This window comes from Phalacrocorax aristotelis, chromosome 22 (assembly GCF_949628215.1).
Source record: "Phalacrocorax aristotelis chromosome 22, bGulAri2.1, whole genome shotgun sequence".
NCBI classification, from domain to species: Eukaryota; Metazoa; Chordata; class Aves; order Suliformes; family Phalacrocoracidae; genus Phalacrocorax; species Phalacrocorax aristotelis.
The window spans coordinates 108,926-130,076 of NC_134297.1; the positions used below are offsets into that span (position 1 = coordinate 108,926).

A 21,151-nucleotide genomic window follows, 5' to 3' on the forward strand; every position below is an offset into this window, starting at 1 on the left:
GCCAGACTGGCTCACGTCCTTCCAGCCAGCACACCCAAGCTAGCAGCTGATGGACAGCCCGGGCACAGGACGGAGAAGTGAGCAGACCGCTCCGAACAAGGGCAAATTTAAGCAAGCTGTCATGGCAGTCGACAGAAAAACACGGTTTCGAATGCCTCCTCCACCTGGTGCCTCAGGCCTGCCGGCAGCCACAAGACGCCCTGACCCCTGGCAAGCCCCCGGAGTACGTACCTGACATGCTTCCAGGCGGGAGCATAGGCCTGTCCGGCAGCAGTTCATCATCAGAGGTGGCGATGGTTTTGATGGCATTGTGGTAAAGCGGTGTGGAGCTGGGCATGGCATACTTGGACATCTGGGACATCATCAGCGAGAGGGGGTTCTGGGAGGGGGATGGATCTGGAGAGGAAGTAAAAGGCATGTTGGGATTCATGGTGCTAGAGGTGTTACTGGCTGGCGCGGAATTGCTGCTCCGAGGCCCAGAGGGGAGAGAACCTGCAAGCAAGAGAGAGACCAGCTTAGTACCGCCCGTGCACCGTGGCTTGCCCCCGTCAGACGGCAGCCCCGTCCCCTCCTTCCGACGGCAGTGACCAGAGGCGGCTGCAAGACACAGAGCTGGCGCAGCCTGGCACCCTCTGGACTGTCAGGTGGCTCGTGCGGAGACCCTGCTCCAGAAGAGCGATGGACTTCCCTTTCAAACTGCCCCCGACTGCCCGGCACAGACACATCTTTTGCCACCTGTATCACAGAGCACGAGCTGGGGTTGAAGTAAAAGCCGCTCTGTTCACCCTCCCATGTACCTGAAAAGGCCCTGTTTGGACTCCTGGGAAAAAAAGACTCGCTCCACGAGACGTAAAGGCACACGCAGGCACACGAGCGTCTCCCCGCTCCCGCAGGAGCGCGCGGGCTGGAGAAGAACACCGTCCACACACTCACCAAAACCAAGCACGCGCACGCACTCGCACACAAGAGAGCCGGCATACCCTGGTCCAGTCCTCCCATGGAAGTAGACGAGTTCATGCTGAGAGTCTGCTTGCTCGGGTTGACCCCGGGGCTGGGCATGGTGGCTTTGGGAGAGGGCACCCAACCGGGGGAAGGAACAGCCATAGAAGGGGACTTCAGGCGGCTCGGTGAGCCAGTCGGAGACCGGACGTTAAGCGAGGAGCTCATCACCTGGGGGGACTTGAGGGGTCCAGACTGGTTTGAAGGTGGCATGCTGACCATCTGCGAGGGTGTCTGGGGGGACTTGAGGTTGGCAGAGGGGGAGGTGACCAGCGGCGAGTGCACCTGGCTGAGGGTGGGAGACTTGAGGTGACCCATGCTGGGGGAGTTCATCTGGCTGATGTTGATGGTGAGGTCAGAGGGCCGGCGGCCCAGCCCCCGGGAAGGTGCCGGGTGCATGTTGGCCAGGCTTCCCCCTTGCGCAGGAGTGGGGTTGGAGGCCGGAGGCAGAGGGATGTGGCTGAGCCTGGTGGTGCCGCCAATGCTCCCGACGGGCATGGTGCCCTGCTCAGGGCTGAACATGTCCGAGCCGCTGCCCATCTCCTGAGGCATGTTGGGGTAAGGCCCTTGCCCGCTCGAGAAGCCTTGCTGTCCTTGGTTGGGGAACTGAGAGGGAATCATCATTTTCTGGGCCCCCCCCAGCATTGCACTGCCGTTGCCGTTCTGAGCCCTCGCCCTGGCCAGCTCCTCAGGGCTCATGCCCTGGTGGGCCATCATATCGGGGCCCCTCATCTTCTGCGACATCATCATCTGCTGCTGCGGAGTCATCTGGACGTTGAGGTTCATGTTCATGTTCATGTTGACATTCATGTTCATGTTGAGGTTGCCAGGGCCCATGGGCGCGTCCATGTCCCGAAGGCCCGACTGACTCATAGTGGGGCTCAGCATCCCCCGCGTGCCTGCAAAATCCATTCCCATCGGGGCGCTGCTCAGACTGTCCCCCGTTATCTGCCCTGCAAACATGGATGGATCCATCTGCCTGTGAGCCTGTATCATCCTCTCCATTTCCATGCCCTGGCTCATGGAGCTGCCGGACATCCCCATGGGCCTCTGCATTGCCACCGGGCGTTTCTCCATCAGCTGATGCCGCAGGATCTCCTCCCTGGCACGGGGATTCATGAACCTTTCAGGGTCCCCTTGCCCCGACGGGTAGGGCAGGGTGCCTTGCGGAAAGTTCCCGGGGCCTCCCATAGGAGGCATATCGTCGCTCCATCCCATGCCAGGTCTGACTGGCCTCTGCATGGCGTTCATGGGGCCGAGAGCATCCAAGGGCATATTCTGCATCCCTCCGAAGCCAGAGACTCTCTGCATTTGATTCCCAGGGAACCGTGGCCCTGGGAAGGGTGGCCCTCCCCGCAGCTGCATGGGGTCCTGCACATCTATGGGTCCCCGCAGCTGGCTGCCCATCCCTGGCGGCCACTGTTCTCCAGGCTTGCTGTGGTAGGGTGGCGGGGGCCCACGCATCATCATGCTCCCCATCGACTGCGGGATCATGATCTCCTGCATGGGCCGGCCGTGGATGCTGATCTGTTCCTCCTTCCGTCGCTTTTCCTCATAGTACTCTTCCTGCAACTTCCTCCAGGCCACTTGCTCCGGTGTCAGGCTGTCCTGGTTCAGCCGCTGCATCATCATGTTCATCTGCTGCCCCATGTCAGCACCTGGGTGGTGGGGCACCTCGTGTTCCAGACCGGGCCCACCAAGGCTCTGGGTCTGGGAGATCATGGACTGCAGAGGCTCTTCATACTTCTTCATGCTGGCAGGGGGCACAGGGGGCTGGGCAGGGGCAGCCTGCGGCTGAGGGGCAGTCCCGCCCTCACCCGCATTTTGGCCGGACTTCATGAAGGGCTCGGCCTCCCCGCTGCGCAGCAGCAGACGCTCAATGTCCCGCAGGGTCTGCAGAGAGCGCTCTCGGTGCTCCAGCTGCTCCTTCGAGAGCCCTTCCGAGTTCAGGGGGTTCCTGGGGCCCAGGCCTGCCTGCCCATTCCCTGGCATCCCCGGGCCCGGGCCCTCCCCGAGGAGGCTGGAGCTGGATGTGGCAGAGGAGTCCACTTGCCCAGGCTGCATGGTGTTGGCAGAGGCGGTGGGCGTATTTGGGTGGTTACTTCCAGGCTGGTTGCCGCCGCTGTTGTTCCCCAAAGAGTTGGGAGTCAGATCTCTCCGGACATCTTCATTTGTCCCTTCCTGGGGCAGGCTGCTGGGCGCAGGCAAAGGTGTTTGACTGATGGTCTGCGGTGGAGGCGGAGGCTGCGGCGGGGGAGGCTGCGGCTGCGGCTGACTCGCTTGAGGTGCCGGTGGCTGGGACTGCGGAGTGTTGGCAGCAGGAGGGTTAATGGGAAGCGGCTCAGCGACCCCCAGCACTTTAGGAGCTGGCGCCTGGCAGAAAAAAGGAAAATAAATGTGAGCAGGGAAAACCCTGGTATTCTTCCCTGCACCCTGCAGGAGACCCCTCTGTCCCAGAAACATGCCCTGTGGCAGTTTGGTGTTGTTCCTTGTGGGGAAGCAGCAGGTCCTGTAAAGGCCCTGGAAAAGCAGCCGGGTGTTCTGCCCACGTGGCTGCGAGGCCACGTCCTGTGCCCCATCCCAAACTTCTCACAGCTGACAGCAGCCAGGACTCGCTCCGAAGAGGTTCCACAGCAAAGCAGCTTCCCACCCCACAGAAAGGGAGTTCTGACAACCCCTTTTTCCACAGCTGAGCCAAGAGCTGCGGGAGAAGGGCCGTGTCGGAAGGGCAGGGTCAGCAGTCAGCAGCACATGCCGACAGGAGCATCTGGTCCGTGGCTGGCATACCTGGTCTAGCTTTGCCCGTGGGACGTTCTGCTGATGGTAGGCCAGAATGGAGTCAGCTCGGCCCTGCAGGACAGCTTCCGCAGCTCTGTGGAGAGAGCACAAACCGCTTGAGACCAGGCGTTGTGCCGCATCCCACCCACCCCAGGTGCCACCCCTGCTCTTCAGTCCTGCGGCAAGAGGGAAATCTCTGGAGGTTGCCAAGAAGGGGGGATATTCTCAGAGTCCTCCCACCTGTCCCGCACGGGCCCCAGTGAGGTTCTCCAACTGATGATCGCTTGCCCTGGAATTTCCCTCTTCCCACATCCTGTGATGGGCACTCGGCTCTACCCTGGGCCTGCTGCCCTAAGGTGGCTGTCGCCAAGATGCTCTGGGATCTGCCCCACTGAACCCGTAGTGTAGCAGAGCTCTCAAACTAAACAGCTGTGCTACGACTCCATGGCTGAGACAACGCAGGATGGAAAGGAGGGATCAAGTGGAGAACACCGAGCGTCACGCAGCACTCCCCATGGTACCCTTAGGTACTCCCAAATCCGACCAGCAGTCGGATGAGCTCTGGGTGAGGCTGTGTTGGACGCTGTCTAGAGGAACTTGACAGCGTGCATCGCAGGGCGGAGCGCTGGGCATCGCTGGGAGGAAGAGTGCGTTTAAGACAAAGTTTGCCCACCAGCAGTAGCTGCCAGCAAACGTCCTGAACCTCAGGGGGGACCCGCTCTGGGCAGTCAAAGCGACGTGGGTCTGTCCAGCTCTCTGTACTCAAGCGAGCGCGCAGCAGGCAGGTGTGACAGGCTGGCCCTGTGTCAGCGCGGGACAGACGGGGTTTACTGCTTACGTGTTAGCAAGGTGCGTTGTAAAGACGTAAACAAACTGTGAAGGCTGCTTTCCCGTCCCGCCGCCTCCGCCTCCTGCGGCGTCTGACCGTAAGCCGGGGGCAGCACCATGAGGCACGCTGGAAGAACTGCTCTCGTTCAGGGTCGGCAGCGGGTTGGACCCTGGGCCAAGCTGCGAGGCCGTGGACATCGCAGGATCTGCTACATTACAATCTGCGGGAGGACAGGAGAGGAGCTGCCGCGGCCGGCCCAGCGGGACAGCCCGAGCCGCCCCCGCCGCCCGCACCGTGGGGAGGAACGGGCCGCCGGGAGGGGGCCGGGGCCGGGGCCGGCGGGAGGGGGCCGGGGCCGGGGCCGGCGGGAGGGGGCCGGGGCCCGGAGGGCCGCCGGCAGGTGGCAGCAGCCGCCCGTCCGTCCCCGCCGCCGCCGCCGCCCGGTGCCCGGCCCGGGGCTCTCCGCCTCTCCCTGCCCGCCGGCCGCGGGGGAAGCGGCGGTGCCGTCCGCCGGAGCGGCGACTACTCCTCGTCGGCCGGAATTAGATAATATTCCTAACTAATAGCAACAAGCACCGCAGTTAGCGGGAGCAGCAGTGCCTGGCTCCTCAGGCGCCCTGCGCCCCCCCCGAGGCAGGCTGGCGCGTCCCCCCGCAGCCTCTCGCCGCGGACCCCCCGCAGACCTGCCGCCCACCGCCGGCACAGCAGCGGTGAAAGAGAAGGGACGCGGCTGGAAACCTGGCAGCAGCACACAGCCGCTGCCGCCGGCCCCTGGACGCCATCCCTTCCCGAGGGCTGCGGGCTGCGCAGAGAAGCGCAAGGGAGCAACAGCCTGGAGGGGGAAGGCCGCCGGTGCACCGGCAGGCACAAAGGCCACTCGACTTGGATTTTATCCACTTCCACGTTCTCCATCAGCTGTGGCCCTTGGGCCCCGCAGGACCTTGCTCGGTTCTCTCAAATAGTCTCCCTGTTGCAATTTGAAAGCAAACTGAATTCTAGCTACCAAAAAAAATATAGAGTTTTGATGCTTTTGGAAAACAGGAGAGACCTACAGTTTGTTGCTCCAAACAGTACACACCTTGGCCAGCTCAGCCCTGCCTGAACTGCTGGGCAAGACCTCGAGAGCCTCTTCAGCCTCAGTTGCCTTTGAAGCACAGCTACGGAGAGCGGGTGGCTGGCCTGGCACAGGCTTCGCTGCTGCAACAAGGGCAACGCATGTCGCCTGGCCTGGCCGCCGCTATGACCGGGATAGGCATGCGTAACCAGATTTAAGCCGGGCACGCTGTCAAGATGGCAATTTTGCCGCTGGTGTGGCCAGAGTGATGTACAGCAGGGACATCCAAGCTCAACACCTTCCCCTCCAGCATTGCGGCAGCATCTCCACAAGATAGGTGCCACAGCTCACCACATGGCCACAAACAATCCCACGGCACGACTGCCGACTCTGAGCGCCCGCCATGCCACTCACCCGGCTAAGTCAGCACACGCAGGCAAAGCTACACCTGCCCTGCTGACCTGCAGGAGGGAGCTGGCGTTATTCAAGCTTCTGAGCTGGTAAGGAGAGAGACACTCACTGTGTGCGCTGCTGATGGGCTTGTCGTCCTCCTCGCTGTCCGGCCCAGAGCACCATTCGTCCCCACTGTACGGCTGCTTCCTCTCCAGCACACACCGCCGCTTGCTACGGGGAGCCACCTCACCTGCAAAAGGGACAGAGCCATCAGAAGAGCTGCACACACCCGGCAGAGGCTGGGAAGGCTGGGGCCCTGCCCAGCCGTGTGCTGCACGCTGGCACTGCCGACCCAGCCAGGACGCACTGGGCGAGGAGCCTTACACCAGCATCCACTCAGCCCTGGGAAAGATCCTGAAGCAGCTGCTCGGTCTGGGCTTGTCGTCTTCGCAGCCAGACCTGGCGAGATGCTCCTGTGAGAGCTAGTGGTCCAGAACGAGATGCCTTTCTTACTGTCTGAAAGGAGCCTACAAACGCAGGACGTGTCCAACTGCTGTTCCAAACCGGAGAGCTTTGGGCATTAACCCTAAATTGAAAGGGTCTGAGATTTAGCACTTAAAACCTGAAAATGGAATGGGGGGGCATGTTCACATCCATTGTAGGAAACGGAGACGGACTCTGCCCTTCACAGACGCTAGTCGGGCAGGGGCCTTTATGCCCTCTGTAAACTTGATGCTCCCTCCATTTCTCAGATGGGGCTGATCCAGCCCAGAGAGGAAGTGGCTGCCCAAAGGCACCCAGGGACTCGGGGAAAGGAATCGGACGCAGGATGGACAACTTGCAGCCCTGTGCTTTAATTCTAATATAACATTGCCTGGCCTCCCTTTTTCACATCATCTGGTGGTTTCCAGGCCATATTCACATGATCCATCAGCACGCTGCGGCAGGAACGTAGGAGATTTGGGCATTCCTGATCAAGCCATTTGAATCATTTTCCTGTGGAGGTCTAGGCTGCAAGGCAGTACTGGGATAAAGCTACAAATGCTTATGATCGGTGGCATGCAGTAACCCCCTAACGCAAGGGGGAGAAAGCTTTCCTGGGGGAGGAGGTCCGTTCAGGTAGGTTCTACCCTTTCTTCTGAGGCACAGCTCCGGCCTAAGCCAGGCAGGCAACTCAGCTTTGGCTGTGAAACCAAACGCCATGGGGCACGAGCCAGAAGAGCAGCTCTGCATTTGGGGAGTGTCAGGGTCTAGAAGCTTGTCTCACCACTGTCGGCAGGCGAGTTTCTCTACCGCAGCTTGATCGCTACGGCAGCTGAGCGGAACAGTTTAATCACCAAGGTCGACCCGGCAGGAATGTGCACCCCGTTATCTCAGAGCACTCGTCCTCGACGCACACGCCCGGGCTCAAGGCCGCCTGGCGACATATGTGGTGGGGCTCGGACCCTCTAGAACTTCCAAGCACCGTCTAGTGACAGTACTGGGCATCTGCCCCACCGCCGAGTGGGAGGCAGGGGTAGGCAGAACAGTTACTGACCGTGCAGTAGGACAACCCTATAAAGGGGGAAACTAGATGGGGAGCGTGCTGGAACTTCCCTCCCCACCGGACTCTACGATACGTTGGACCGCGGGGTCCGCCGGGACCGCCCGAGCAGACGAACCGCTGCGTGATCTGTGGTGGTAGCTATTGCAACAGTCCCGCCCTCTTGTTCCCTTTTTCACCTTTCTTTTTCTCTCTTTCTTTGCTTTTCTCTCCCGTATCTATTTCTGGCCAAATAAAGGGACTTAGCATTTGACTCCATCTTGAGTCTTAATTCTGTTTCCGAGAATGTAACAGGAACGTAGCCACGATAACACACTCGAGTCAATCAGAAGTTAAGCCCAGCCACCCCCAACCTCCCAGAATTATCTGAGGCCGGTTGGAAAGCAAGGGGGTTTAACCTCTGCCGATCGTTCAATCCAACAGCAGATCGTGCCAGGGAGCGGGTGCGAGCCTCGGTTGGAACCAAGGGCACCGAGGGATCTCTCCTCTGACAACCCCCCGCAAGACGCTCGAGCATCCCGTGCGGCTGTTGAGCGCACAGCTTGGTGGCACGCAAGAGGCTACAGGGAAGGCTGGTGAGGACAGGGAAGCCAGAGGGTTTGGAAGCACTGACTCAGCCCTTTTCCAGAAGCCACGTGCTGTAACACAAGAGTCATCCATCGCTGACGAAACCACAGAACTGTTCAGACAGCGACCCTCGCAGCACCTCCTCGCTAACCACGACCGAGTGGTCGGGCAGCTGCAAGAACACCACAAAGGCAGCTCTTTGCCAACAGCAAGGAGACAGAAAACAACTCGACTGGGTCCCGAGCTGAAAGCCTGCATGTTGCAAAGCAGGGGTGTTTGGCACCGTTTCCGTGAACCGTGCTCTTGCTTAGCTGGCCTCGGTAGACCGTGAAAACCAGGGTCCCAGATTCTCCGTGTAACAAAGAGTTTAGAGAATGAAATGTAAAGACGGTGCTCAGCCACCCCGGTCCCAAAACCGCAGATGGGACAAGCGGTGATGCAAAGACGGACAGGCAGCCAGGACAAGCCCAGGCAGAAGCTGTAGCACAGAAACCCAAGATGCTCACAGCTGCTCCCATCCCAGGTCCTGCCAGGACGCTTGGAGCAACAGCAAGGAGGACGTGCTGAGGCAAGGTTTAGGAGAGTATTACCTTTTGATTCTGCGTCCTGCGAAGGGGTGCTGGCTTCTCGCTGTTCTCCGGAGTCCACCGAGATGCTTCGTTCCCGTTTCACCTTGCCCTTCAAGGAGCTGAAGTTTGGGACAGTGTTCTGGCTGTTTTTCAGTCCAGAGTTGCCAGGGGAGATCTGAGTGGCCTTGCCGCCATGGCTGCCCGCCCCCACACCCTTAGAGCCCAGATTGCAGGTGGGTGCTTGGCTCACATTGTGGTGCTGGGCCGGGGCACCGCTGCTGCCTGCCTTGCCATGGCTGGGCAGTTTGTTGTCAGGGTGCATTGGATTGGCTAAAGCGTCCCACAGCGCCAGTGGAGGGAGCTCCCAGGCCCTTCGGTCAGAAACCTGCAAGAGAAGAGGGCAGCGAGTGAGCGTGGTGCCCCTCGCGTGGGTGCAGGCAACGGGCGCACTACCCAGGGCCGGGGCACGGGGCTGCTTGGTTGTCGGGCCAGACAAAGCCTGTGGCAAGGCACAACCCAGAGCCACCTGTGCCAGGAATTAGCCCGGGCCCCTTTGAGCAAAGGATCCTGCTCTGCAGCCAGCCGCATGCGCACAAGCAGCAAATTCCCACCCAGGCATGGCAGGCTTGCCGGGCGCGAGAGTCCTTGTTTCCAAGGCCATAACGAGAACGGGGTGCTCCACGCCAGCCCGGCCCTTTGGTGAGCAGAAGGATCCTTAGAGCTATTTTGCAGGTGTTCCCAGCACTCAGACAACTGTGTGACCCTGAACAGAAATCTGGTGGCCTACTGGCATCAGGGACCCCCTTCTGCTGCTAAATCGTTTTCCTCTGCTCTGCAAAACACACAGGAGACAACTCAGCAGACAGAAAATGCTCTTGATGCAAGCCTGTAAGGGGAAAGCTGGGACGGGGGAGGGAAGGACTGTGAGGAGGAGGCGGTGGGTTGCCAGGCAAGGGCAGAGCTGGGAGTGGGGGCACTCGTCAGCTACGGGTATCCCTGTCTCTCCTGGGGGCCCGAGGGACCACGCCAGCTCCTGCTCCAAGGCCTAGGCTCGGGGAGCGTCCACTTGAGCGGCAGCTTCCAGCCCAGCAGGATGATGCAACGTGCCACGGGCCTGCCGGGACGGCAGGGTGAGGCTCTCCTGCTCCAGACCCAGCCCAGCTCTCTGAACAGGCCCGCAGGCTGAGGCAGAGCATTTCAGGGGAGAGGCAGTTAGGGCAGAGCGCACAGGCTTCTGGGCTGGAGGACACGCACGCAGCTGAGCAATGCTGCAGCAGCCCTCCTTGCAGATGTATTTGCCTTGGGAGGGTCTCTTAGGCTCGCACTGGGATTCCTCCCCTCGGAGTTCTGCACGGGCGTTAGAGATGACTGGGATGCAGCTCCATAGCACCTGAGAACATTGTGCGCTCTGGAGGGCTGCTACTAACCCTCAGTTCAACAGACAGCCCCGGTAACTGCAGGGTGCATCCCTCCTGGCCTGCGAGTACCTCCTACTTGCAGCAAACAGCCCTCTTCAACATGGCACAGGCAGCGTACGACATCAGCCAGCCTCACCTCCGGGGCTACCGGAGCGGGCAGAGGACGTCCCTCACCTTCAGACATGGCTCTTACACACCAACTCTTCCCAGCCTGAACCACGTTCTCTGCTAAGCCCTCGGAGGCAGTCCCAGCACAGAAAGATGCACATCCCCACGAGAACCGCTCCCCGCTTCCTTCGTCTGGGGGATGTAACTCCTCCTGCACGGGGGCCCCACGTTCCTCTGCTACAGCCTCCTCACCACCCCACAGCCAGGGACCCCAAACCTGCAGAGCCCCCCATTGCCTGTCACAGTCTTCTCTACTTCTGGGGGAGCAGGGGGGAAGGAGAGTAAACCATGTGTTCGTGGAAGTTGAGGTATTACTCTCTGTTTGCTTACATCTGCCGTGTGCTTTGCATGACGCCCCCACAATGCACTCGAGAACCTTTTCCGTGCCCAGGCAGAGAAATTTCCCAGCACATGGGGGTTACTGGGCCCGTGGTCTGCTCCTCCCATCTGGTCTGAGCAGGCCAGATGCTGCACACAGATTTCTTCTGCCACCCAGGGACAGGAAGCGCCGGCTCCAGACCAAACTCCGCATCTCTAAATAGCGCCGCAAGAGCTCAGCAACACTACACACTCTGCTCCTGGCTTGCCGAAGGCGGGCCCGAAGACGTACCATCGGCAAAAGCCAAGTGCTCGCTCTGCGAGGGCAAAACAGCGTACCCAGAACAGCACATGCAAGCGGAGAGCAAAGCACACTTGGCAGACCCGTAATCCCTGAAGGACGGCGGTCGCCACAAGGAGCAGGCTGCAGCTTGCCATCCACTGCCGGCGAGTCCCTTGCCTCCTCGGCACCTGCCTCCCTGCGAGGCAAGGCCGAGCCGGTGGCTGGCTGGCACGCCGCGGCGCCCGACCGAGAGCAGCCTGCGCGAGCAGCGCTATCGCACGGCCCGCCCAGGCATTCCTCGCTAGTTAGTGGGATCGTTCGTGCACAGCTTGGCCTATTGCTGCTTCCTAACTAGCGAGTCGTTAGTTGCTCCCTCCTCCTCCACCTCCTCCCTACGCACCTCGGCGAGGGCTCTGCTCTAGCCTGGAGGAAGATGGTGAGCCACAGCGCTGATTAATTTTCACAGCACATAAGGGAGTTGCTAGCCCTTTAAGTGTCAGCCAGTCTCGCTCGCTCGCTCTTGTTCTCCGGGGACCTATTAATAGCAGCTGGAAAGATCACATCACTCTCTGGATATTTATACCCCTCATTCCACACCAGGAGAGATTTATGTCAGAGCTGCCGTCCCAGTGCCTGCCCAATTGCTCCGTCAAACCGCTCGCAGGGGGAGGGGAGCAGAGCGGGGAAGGAGACGTGGAGAGGGCAAGCGGGGAGGAGGAGGAGGTCCATATGGCACAAGCTGCAGCGTTAAGCACACACGCTGCCTGCAGCCGCTGGCTGGCCAGCCGCAGGGAGCCTTCGGCCCCGCTGGAAGAGGCTGCTGCCAGACAGCATTCCAGAAAGCAAGCCCTGCAGCAGCTCCCGCTGCTGGTGGCCCAGAGCCCCCGCCTGCTGCGCTGCGCTCGGCGATCTTTGCAACACGTTGCACCGCAGTCCTGAGGGTCACGACCGACTGACGCCAGGGTGCGGCTAGAGCAGCCGAGGAGGTGCTACCACCGCCATCCGTACTGACGACAGGCTGGGAGATGCAGGTCTGCCTGTGGCACATCTGCACGCACAGATACCGCATTCAAAATAGATCCCACAGTGCTCCACTGGAAACGGGAATGCTCAGCAGCATCGCAGCCCAACCCTAGTACAGCATAGCATGGGCATGTGAGTACCCTGGGGAGGGGGGAAGAAAACCAGGGCGCCGCTAAGACCACGCCTGCGGAGCCCAGACTCATGCTCGAGATGCAACCCCTATCCCTCTAGCCCTCAGGTCAGATTGCAGGGAACGCAGGCACTGATCCCAAAGGACCCGGCAGCCACCACGGCAAAACCTTCAGACCCTGCCTGCAGCGTGGATGAGCCCTGCACGGTCCCTCCAGAACGCCACATTCTTGGGGAATCTTTCTTATTCCTTCGTTTTGGGTGTAGGCTGGTGCTGCAGGGAAGACGTCCAATGCCTTGCCTCAACCAGCCGCAGGATGGAAAGCCGCCCTGGGCTGACGGGGAGCCCTGGCTCAACCTTGGGAAGCCCTCCTCTTCCAGCCTTGACTGAGACTGACCTCACTCCCCTCGCAAATCCTAATGGGAGCAAAGCCAGAAGCAGCTGCCCGCGGATTCTGCTCTGCTTTCGGGAGTAGCAACAGTTGGATCCTGTTGCAGATGCATAGCGGGGATCCATCCCGGCCTCCCATCTGGCTGGTTGCAGTATGCCGATAGGCATCTCGATTGCTGTAAGCTCCTTGCACACGCCCCTAGATTCAAGCTAGATTCCAGCAGGCATGCCACACATCTGGGCCACAGAAGAGAATTAATTAGAAAGTAGATACACTGACATGGGGAGGCAAACGATCCATAACATCTTGAAAAGAACATGACAAAAAGGAGATTGCATAGAAATCTGGCTCCCTCCGCAATTTAGCAACACACCCACTCCAGCCCAGCAGTTTCGAAGACAACAGCAAACTTAATTCCCAGTGGTTATAGTAAGGAGCCGAGACTCCTGGCTTCTATCCCCGGCTGCCACCGATTCCACGAATGACCCCGAGCAAGACGTACTCCTGGGTGCCTCGACTCCCCCGTCATTAAACGGGGGCGCAACCCAGCCTACCTCATGCGGAGAAGGAGGCTGACAAGGCACAATAAATACCTCTGTTGGATGAAGTGCTACATCTAAATGCAGAGGGAGAGTATTTGTGCCTGGTACGCCTGAAAAGCCACAGCTTTAAATCAAAGACTGGGACCTTAGCAGACAAGAAACCTCAAAACAAAACAACAAAACCTGCTTTCAGTAAGGCTCCTCCAGTACGGTCTGAACAGCAGCAGAGGGGGAGGAGGAAGCTCTGGGCGAGGAGAGACTGGGCTGACATATTCCCAATCCCGGAATTGCTAGCTGATAGTTCAAGAAACCTGAAACCCCACTGCGTTCCCGGAGGACTTTCTGGTGAATCATGCTCCTGCTCGCTCCGAAGGACGATAACACAGATTCCCAACACTGCCGCAAGAATGCGGAGCCCGCGCCCGCCTCCCAGTGGGGCAGGAAAGCCTCCCGGCTGCCAGCCTGCCCGCCCCGCAGCTTCCACGTCCGGACGCTGGCTGACATTGCTGCCACGCTATCCCTATTGGGAGAATGGGTGAGAGGAAGCCGGGGAACCAGAGTCAAAATGGTTCAAAAAAGAAGGAGCTTCGCCGCACCTCCCTCCTATCAGATTCTGGGGAGAGCTCTTGCGAAACCCAGACGACTACCAACTTGCACACACACGGCGAAGACCAGAACCCAGGCCTCTGGAGCTGTGCTGACATGCCCCACAGCTCCCGAGAGAGAACACCCAACGTACGAGACGAGACGGGTCATCGCGACTGAGTGATGCAACGAGCAGAAAGTCACCCAGCCCCTCTCCACCAGCCAGTCCGGGAAGTAACAAGACCAGGTTGCCGTTGCAAACACCCTCTAAGCACACTGTCCATGACCACCCACCCACTCGCTACAAGCAGCAATCCTGGGACAAGCCCCATCCAAACCGTCCCACAGACACCGCCAAAACTCAAGTGGAACACCTTGGCTTTGGAAGCGAGAGGTCCTAAGCAGGCTCAAGGGCTTCTGGAAGAAAGGCACTAGGCAGAGAACAGCAAAAGGAGAGACCCCAAGGACCAGCCGCCCCCTCCTGAAATACCTCTCACCCCAAGTCTGGATGCGATCGTGGGCACGCTGCCTAACACCACTCCTAGATTACCGGTCCTCGCAGGGTTAACGCAGAAGGGCTTGGAACACCTCCAAAGAAATACCATACTATTTCATTAAAGTCAGAGTATTTCACAGAGGCAAAGACTACAACAAACTTTCCAGAAGCAAGATTTCTGAAGCCGGAGACTCTTGGGTGATTTCTGATTTGAGAAAAAGACCAGAATCAGAAACTTGACCTTTTCCATGCAAAAATGGTTGTTCCAAAACAATCCTTTTCGCAAGACCATTCAATGGGTTTTGAGCCTGTTCCAGTGAGAAACAAAACCCTCAAAAACAGTAGCGAAACAGCACTGCTGTCACCCAGCCAGCTCCAGCCAAGAGTCAGCGATGGGCTCTAACAGCCAGAGGAGCCCTGGAACCCACCCGAGCCCGACAAGCACAGCTCTGAGCCAGCACGCTATTTTGCAGGAGCGTCTCCCTGCACCTCGCCTGAGCGTGTTTATCACCAGTGAGAAGAGCCGTAACCCGGGCTGCTGCTGCTGAAGGTGTTCTCAATCGAGTCTTCCTGCGGCCGGCCAGACTCAGAGACATCAGGAGGCAGGCAGTGTCTGCTCCCGCTGACAAGAGTCATCTGTTTTGAATGCATCACGAAATTCTCTTGCTCTTATACCATGACACAGGTAGCCCAGAGAAGCCCATTTTCTTTACTGTTCATTTCTTGGACTCTTTTCATGCCCTGTTAAACAGCAGAAAAGGCGGTACCCTCATCAGCTCTATCACAGAATCATAGTATCATGGAATGGTCTGGGTTGGAAGGGGCATTAAAGATCGTCTAGTTCCAACTCTCCTTCCACTAGGCCAGCTTGCTCAAAGCCCCGTCCAACCTGGCCTTGAACACTTCCAGGGAGGGGGGCACCCACAGCTTCTCTGGGCAGCCTGTGCCAGTGCCTCACCGCCCTCACAGCGAAGAACTTCTTCCTTACAGCTAATCTAAATCTACCCTCTTTCAGTTTAAAGCCACTACCCTTTGTCCTGTCACTACATGCCCTTGTTAAAAGTCCCTCTCCAGCTTTCTTGTTGCCCCCCTTCAGGTGCTGGAAGGCTGCTGTAAGGTCTCCCTGAAGCCTTCTCTTCTCCAGGCTGAACAATCCCAACTCTCTCAGCCCATCTCCATAGCAGAGGTGCTCCAGCCCTCTGATCATCTTTGTGGCCCTGCTCCAACAGGTCCATGTCTGTCTTATGCTGGGAACCCCAGAGCTGAATGCAGTACTCCAGGTGGGGTCTCATGACAGCGGGGCAGAAGGGGAGAATCACCTCCCTCGACCTGCTGGTCACGCTTCTTTTGACGCAGCCCCAGGCACGGTTGGCTTTCTGGGCTGTGAGCGCACATTGCCGGGTCATGTTGAGGTTCTCATCAACCAACACCCCCAAGTCCTTCCCCTCAGGGCTGCTCTCCATCCACTCTTCACCCAGCCTGTATCTGTGCTTGGGATTGCCCCGACCCATGTGCAGGACCTTGGCTTCGGCCTTGTTGAACTTCATGACATTCTCATGGGCCCACCTCTCAAGCCTGTCAAGGTCCCTTCCCTCCAGCGTGTCAACCACACCACACAGCTTGGTGTCGTCAGCAAACATGCTGAAGGTGCGCTCAACCCCACTGTCCACGTCGCCGACAAAGATGTTAAACAGCGCTGGTCCCAATACCGACTCCTGAGGAATGCCCCTTGTCACTGGTCTCCACTTGGACGTCGAGCCGTTGACTGCAACTTTGAGTGCGACCATCCAGCCGACTCCTTACCCACCGAGTGGTCCATCCATCAAATCCATGTCTCTCCAATTTAGAGACAGGGATGTCATGCGGGACAGCGTCAAACGCTCGGTACAAGTCCAGGCAGATGACGCGAGTTACTCTCCCCTTATCCACCAACACTATAACCCCATTGTAGAAGGCCACCAAATTTGTCAGGCACAATTTGCCCTTAGTGAAGCCATGTTGACTGTCACCAATCACCTCCTCATTCTCCATGTGCCTTTGCAGAGCTTCCAGGAGGATCTGCTCCATGATCTTTCTGGGCACAGAGGTGAAACTGACTGGCCTGTAGTTCCCCGGGTCCTCCTTTTTTCCCCTTTTTAAAAATGGGGGTTATGTTTCCTCTTTTCCAGTCAGTGGGAACTTCACCGGACTGCCATGACTTCTCCAATATGATAGATACTGGCTTAGCAACTTCATCCGCCAGTTCCCTCAGGACCCGCAGATGCATCTCAGCAGGTCCCATGGACATGTGCACCTTGAGGGTCCTTAGACTGTCTCAGACCTGATCTTCTCCTACAGCGGGTGGTTCTTCATTCTCCCAGTCCCCGCCTTTGCCTTCTGCAGCTTGGGCGGTGTGGCTTGTGCACTTGCTGGTGAAGACCAAGGCAAAAAAGTCATTGAGTACCTCAGCCTTCTCCATACACCAGGGAACCAGGTCTCCCGTTTCCTTCCAGAGAGGGCCCACATTTTCCCTAGTCTTCCTTTTATCACTGACGTACCTATAGAAGCTTTTCTTGTTCTGCTTGACGTCCCCGGCCAGATTTAATTCTATCAGGGCTTTAGCTTTCCTGGCCTGATCTCTGGCTGCTCAGACAATTTCTCTGTATTCCTCCCAGGCTACCTGTCCTTGCTTCCACCCTCTGTAGGCTTCCTTTTTGTGTTTGAGTCTGTCCAGGAGCTCCTTGTTCACCCGTGCAGGCCTCCTGGTGTTTTTGCCTGATTTCCTTTTTGTTTGGGAATGCATCGCTCCTGAGCTTGGAGGAGGTGATCCTTGAACATTAACCAACTTTCTTGGGCCCCTCTTCCCTCCAGGGCTTTATTTCACGATGCTCTACCAGGCAGATCCCTGAAGAGGCCAAAGCCTGCTCTCCTGAAGTCCAGGGTAGCAAGCTTGCTGTGCGTCCTCCTCAGTGCCCTAAGGATTTTGAACTCCACCATTTCACGGTCGCTGCAGCCAAGGCTGCCCTTGAGCTTCACATTCAGCAACAAGGAGGGGCTGGTGGGGAGAACAAGGTCCAGCGTGGTACCTCTCCTTGTTGGCTCCTCTACCACTTGGAAAAGGAAGTTATCATCAACGCATTTCAAGAACCTCCTGGATTACTTATGCCCTGCTGTGTTGTCCCCCCAACAGGTATCGGGGTGGTTGAAGTCACCCACAAGGACCAGGGCTTCTGAATGTGAGGCTGCTCCTATCTGTCTATAGAGGGTCTCATCCGCTCAGTCTTGCTTGTTGGGTGGCCTGTAGCAGACCCCCACCAACGTCACCTGTCCGTGCCCTCCCTTTAATCCTGACCCGTAAGCTCTCAGTCAGCTCCTCATCCATCCCCAGGAGGAGCTCCACACACTCCAGCCGGTCACTGACGTAGAGTGTGACACCCCCTCCTCGTCTCCCAGCCCTGTCCTTCCTAAAGAGCCTGTATCCTTCCCTTCCAACGCTCCAGTCGCAGGAGTCGTCCCGCCAAGTCTCCGTAAGGCCAGTAAGATCATGGCCCTGCAGGCGTGCGGATGTCTCTAAGTCCTCTTGTTTATTCCCCACGCTGCGCGTGTCTGTACAGAGGCATTTAAGTTGCCCCCCCCCCCCACCCCCCGCCACGAAGCAGACCGACTGGCTGGAGGGGCTGGAATGCCTCTGTGCTGCTCTTCAGGTGCACTCCTGCTGACCTGTGATCCTTCTCCAGACTCTGGGCATCTGTTGCTGGCACTGGCATCAAACTGGTAGGAGTGGGATGGATTGAGGTTCCCCTCCCCTGGCAGCTTCAGTTTACCAGCTTGGCAGGCCTATGGGAGGGTTCTAAAAGATCTGCAGAGAGAGCTAATGCTCTGTGGAATCCTACCAGTTCTCCGAGTCATTTTGGCAGACCCTGCTGATCTCCTGCCATTTGGAGCTGCCTCGGGAGTGATGCATTTCAGCGGGGCTGCTTGGCCACGAGTCTCAAAGGCCTTTAGCAGGACAAGACCTCAGATGCATGTTCCCTTCCACTGAGGAATAAGACATCCCCACCTAACACAGGTGGAAACTGAGGCTCGCAGAGAGCGAGGTGAAGTGGGGATGCCGTTTGCTTTCTGCCCCTCACCCTACTACCTTTCTCCTGCCACAGCTTCAATCCATCGGTGTCAGAAGAGCGCTTCTTAGCACTTCCTCGCCCCAGCTCAACAGTATCTCCCACCCTTCTGCTGCCTACTGCACCCCCAGGCGGAGCCTGGCTTCCCGTCCTGTGCACGGGGAGCCTCCAGGTCTATCACTGAATTTGCAGATCCTTCCAGCTTCCGAGTCCAACTGGCACGTTCCCTACAGAAACCCTGCATGTGCCAGACATTACTCGACAGTCACACGTGTCTCTATAGGGACAACAAGAAGGAATTATTTTGTGCACCGGCTCGTGCGACCGGCTGGGGACGGGTCAGCAGGAGGCCTGCGGGCAGCTCCGGGTGCCCCACATGCAGCGTAGCTCAGCCACCCGCACGTCGCGGCTCGGCAGGCTGCGGTGCTGTAACAGCATCTAGTAGGTCAGGGAGCAAAGCCAGAAATCGCTTCCAAAGGTACTGCCGCTGATGCTCAGGGAGCTTCGATTTCCTCTGAGGCAGGATCTCTTCCCACAGCATGTGAAATCTGGCCAGAGTCACGGGCCACTGTGACAGCTGGACACCCCCGTAGAGCCTTTGGGGTAAACGCCTCGAGGATCTTAGCTTGTAGATGCCAGCGGCGTGGCTCAGGCAGGTAGCACCACTGGGATACGCAAAATGCTTCTGCATCTGATCCCCTCAACCGCTCACCACTGGCTGCCCCATCCTACGCAGCTCAGGGCAGGAGACCATCCCAGACCGCGACGGCACCGGTGTGCAGGGGTGCACAAAGACAAGCTCACCTGCACATGAAGGGGGTGGTTTCCCTGTGAGATCCATTACGGCACATAACACTGCAGGCTGAAACGCACAGCAACAGCATGGGCCTCCCTGTGCAGTTGTTACATGGGATTAAATGATCTCCTCGGGCAATTCCCACTGTGTTTGTGCACTAGGGTTACTGGGGTCGGGTGAGTAACGCTTGAAAGTCTACCTGGTGAGCCGCCCTCCACTACACCAGCTCTCCTGACTAGCAGGGCTTGTGGATGAGCCCTTGAAAACTCAACGTCCCTACAAATACCACAAGGGAGCCAAGCCTTGCCTAGAGTCACGCGTGTCGGATAAATGCCTGATGCAGCCAAGCCTATGAGGAGGGTCCTTCAGCTGCCTCTAGAGTTAAGTAACCGCTTTAGGATCCTTGGGCAATAACTGAAGACGCCCGAGAGCAGTGTGCAGGACCGGAACCCAGCGGTGCTGGAGCTTCATGAGGAGCTCCCGAGCTGTAACGCTTGCCTCTTTAGCAGAAAGTCTCTCTGCAGGGCTCTGCGACGTACTAGCCATCGTCAACGAGGACATCGCACTTGGTCCCTTCCCCGCGCACCGTCTCCAAGCCAGAGACGCCAAGAGTGCCCGTGCACCGTGGGGTCTGTTCCCCGCGGCTGGTCCAGCGCCATGCCACGTGTCTGGAAGCATCGGGAGATTTTTCTGGGGCGTTGCACTCAGCGCCCCATCTCTGGGCCTGAGGCGGAGACTGTGGGACAAAGCCACTAGGTGTCACCGTCACCCAGGGCATCCACAGCCTCACCAGGGCTGAGCACAGGCAAACTCGCTGCACCTCCTGTCAGCGACGAGGCACCCGGGCTGGTGCAGGGGCTTTGTGCCCGGACCCCAGCCTTCCTCTGCACCCCAGCCCTCACGCTGGGGACTCCGCAGGGCGCGGAGGGGTGTGCTGGAGGGTAGAGCCACGCACCATACCCCTGCAGCAGCCGCTTACCCCACTTCCTCAGATAAGGGCAGCACAGAGACGCCTGTTGCATGCTGCCGGCAAGGGCTAGACATCTGATACCACCTTGCAGAAAATCTCCCCGAAACAACAGCTCTCCAGGAGGTGAGCCCAACAATGCAAGCTTAGGCCACTTCCCAGCCTGAAGAAGGGTACGGTGTTTGCAGCGTCCTGGCAGGAAACACTTGCGGCAGGGAACACCCCTGCCACCTCTCAACGCGGTACGACCAGCAGCGCAACAAGCCCGTTTGCCGTTGAAGGGGGCTCGTGGCAGAGGAAATAAGACATTTTAAGCCACACACAGGGAGGCTTGCTCCAGCAGCCCTGCTTTGACGGGACTATATGCATTTTTTAAGATCACTCAGCGTCCCAGGGTTCTCAGCCTGCTCTCAAAATAGCCATCAGTTGGGGAAAAGTTGGGCTCCCTTCACGGGCCCAGTCCTGGCACTAAATACCAATACTAAAACATACCAAGGACAAAAAGCGGAGGCTGGAGCACCTAAGGGCCAGCAAACTGCCCAGACTGCGGCACTGCGTCTACGCACGTGAGCACACGTATGTACCCCAGCTCACCCGGCGAGGGGGAGCCGACGGAGAAACGCAGGGAAGAGGGGGGAAGGCAAGGCTGGCTGCCCCAGCACCTTGCCCCTACGCTGCACTCTGCCAGCCCAGATTGCAGAACAGACGCAGAGTCGCCAAGCGCTCCTCCAGGATTATAAATACCAGGCCCAGCACGCAGCAGAGCCTGGGCTCTATATTTAAACCCCGGCTGAGGTCACTTCCTTTTCCCAGCAGCTCCCTCCAGCCCCCACCTCGTCGCCTCGCATTTGCATGCCATCATGACTAAGGCACATCGGGGTTTAAGGTCAGAGGGGAAGCGGCCATGCATCTGCCTTGCAGGAAATTCCACCCTGGGAAACCCTTCACCTTCCCCAGCGTGGATCGGATCGGCGCGGGTAGCGGAGATCCTGCTGCTGAGCGGTGGCAGCTGCCTGTGGGCGGTACTGGGACTCCAGCGCTGGGCTGGAGAGGGAGGGAGAGACCTTGAGGAGAGGGGAGCCCCTGCTCCCCACCTGGCTTTACCGTCAGAGCCTGGGCTTGCGCCGATGCAGAGAGGGATTTCCCCACTGCACGTCCCGAAAGGGCAGCTGCTCCACCTCCTCAGCATGCTTCACCTCCCT

General features: G+C 58.6%; 1 protein-coding gene across 6 annotated transcripts in view; it reads right to left on the reverse strand.

The window, feature by feature from the left end:
• BCL9L (BCL9 like) overlaps positions 1–21,151 on the reverse strand; it is an 80,226-nt gene that overhangs the window by 5,762 nt on the left and 53,313 nt on the right. For all 6 annotated transcript variants that reach the window (XM_075116168.1, XM_075116169.1, XM_075116170.1 and 3 more), the window contains 6 exons: positions 8,754–9,117; positions 6,181–6,303; positions 4,616–4,826; positions 3,787–3,871; positions 981–3,372; positions 232–492 (listed from right to left, as the gene is read on the reverse strand). In XM_075116168.1, coding sequence (XP_074972269.1) covers positions 232–492; positions 981–3,372; positions 3,787–3,871; positions 4,616–4,826; positions 6,181–6,303; positions 8,754–9,054 — 3,373 coding nt within the window. In that variant the 5' untranslated portion in view covers positions 9,055–9,117. The remainder of the gene's footprint in view (positions 1–231; positions 493–980; positions 3,373–3,786; positions 3,872–4,615; positions 4,827–6,180; positions 6,304–8,753; positions 9,118–21,151) is intronic.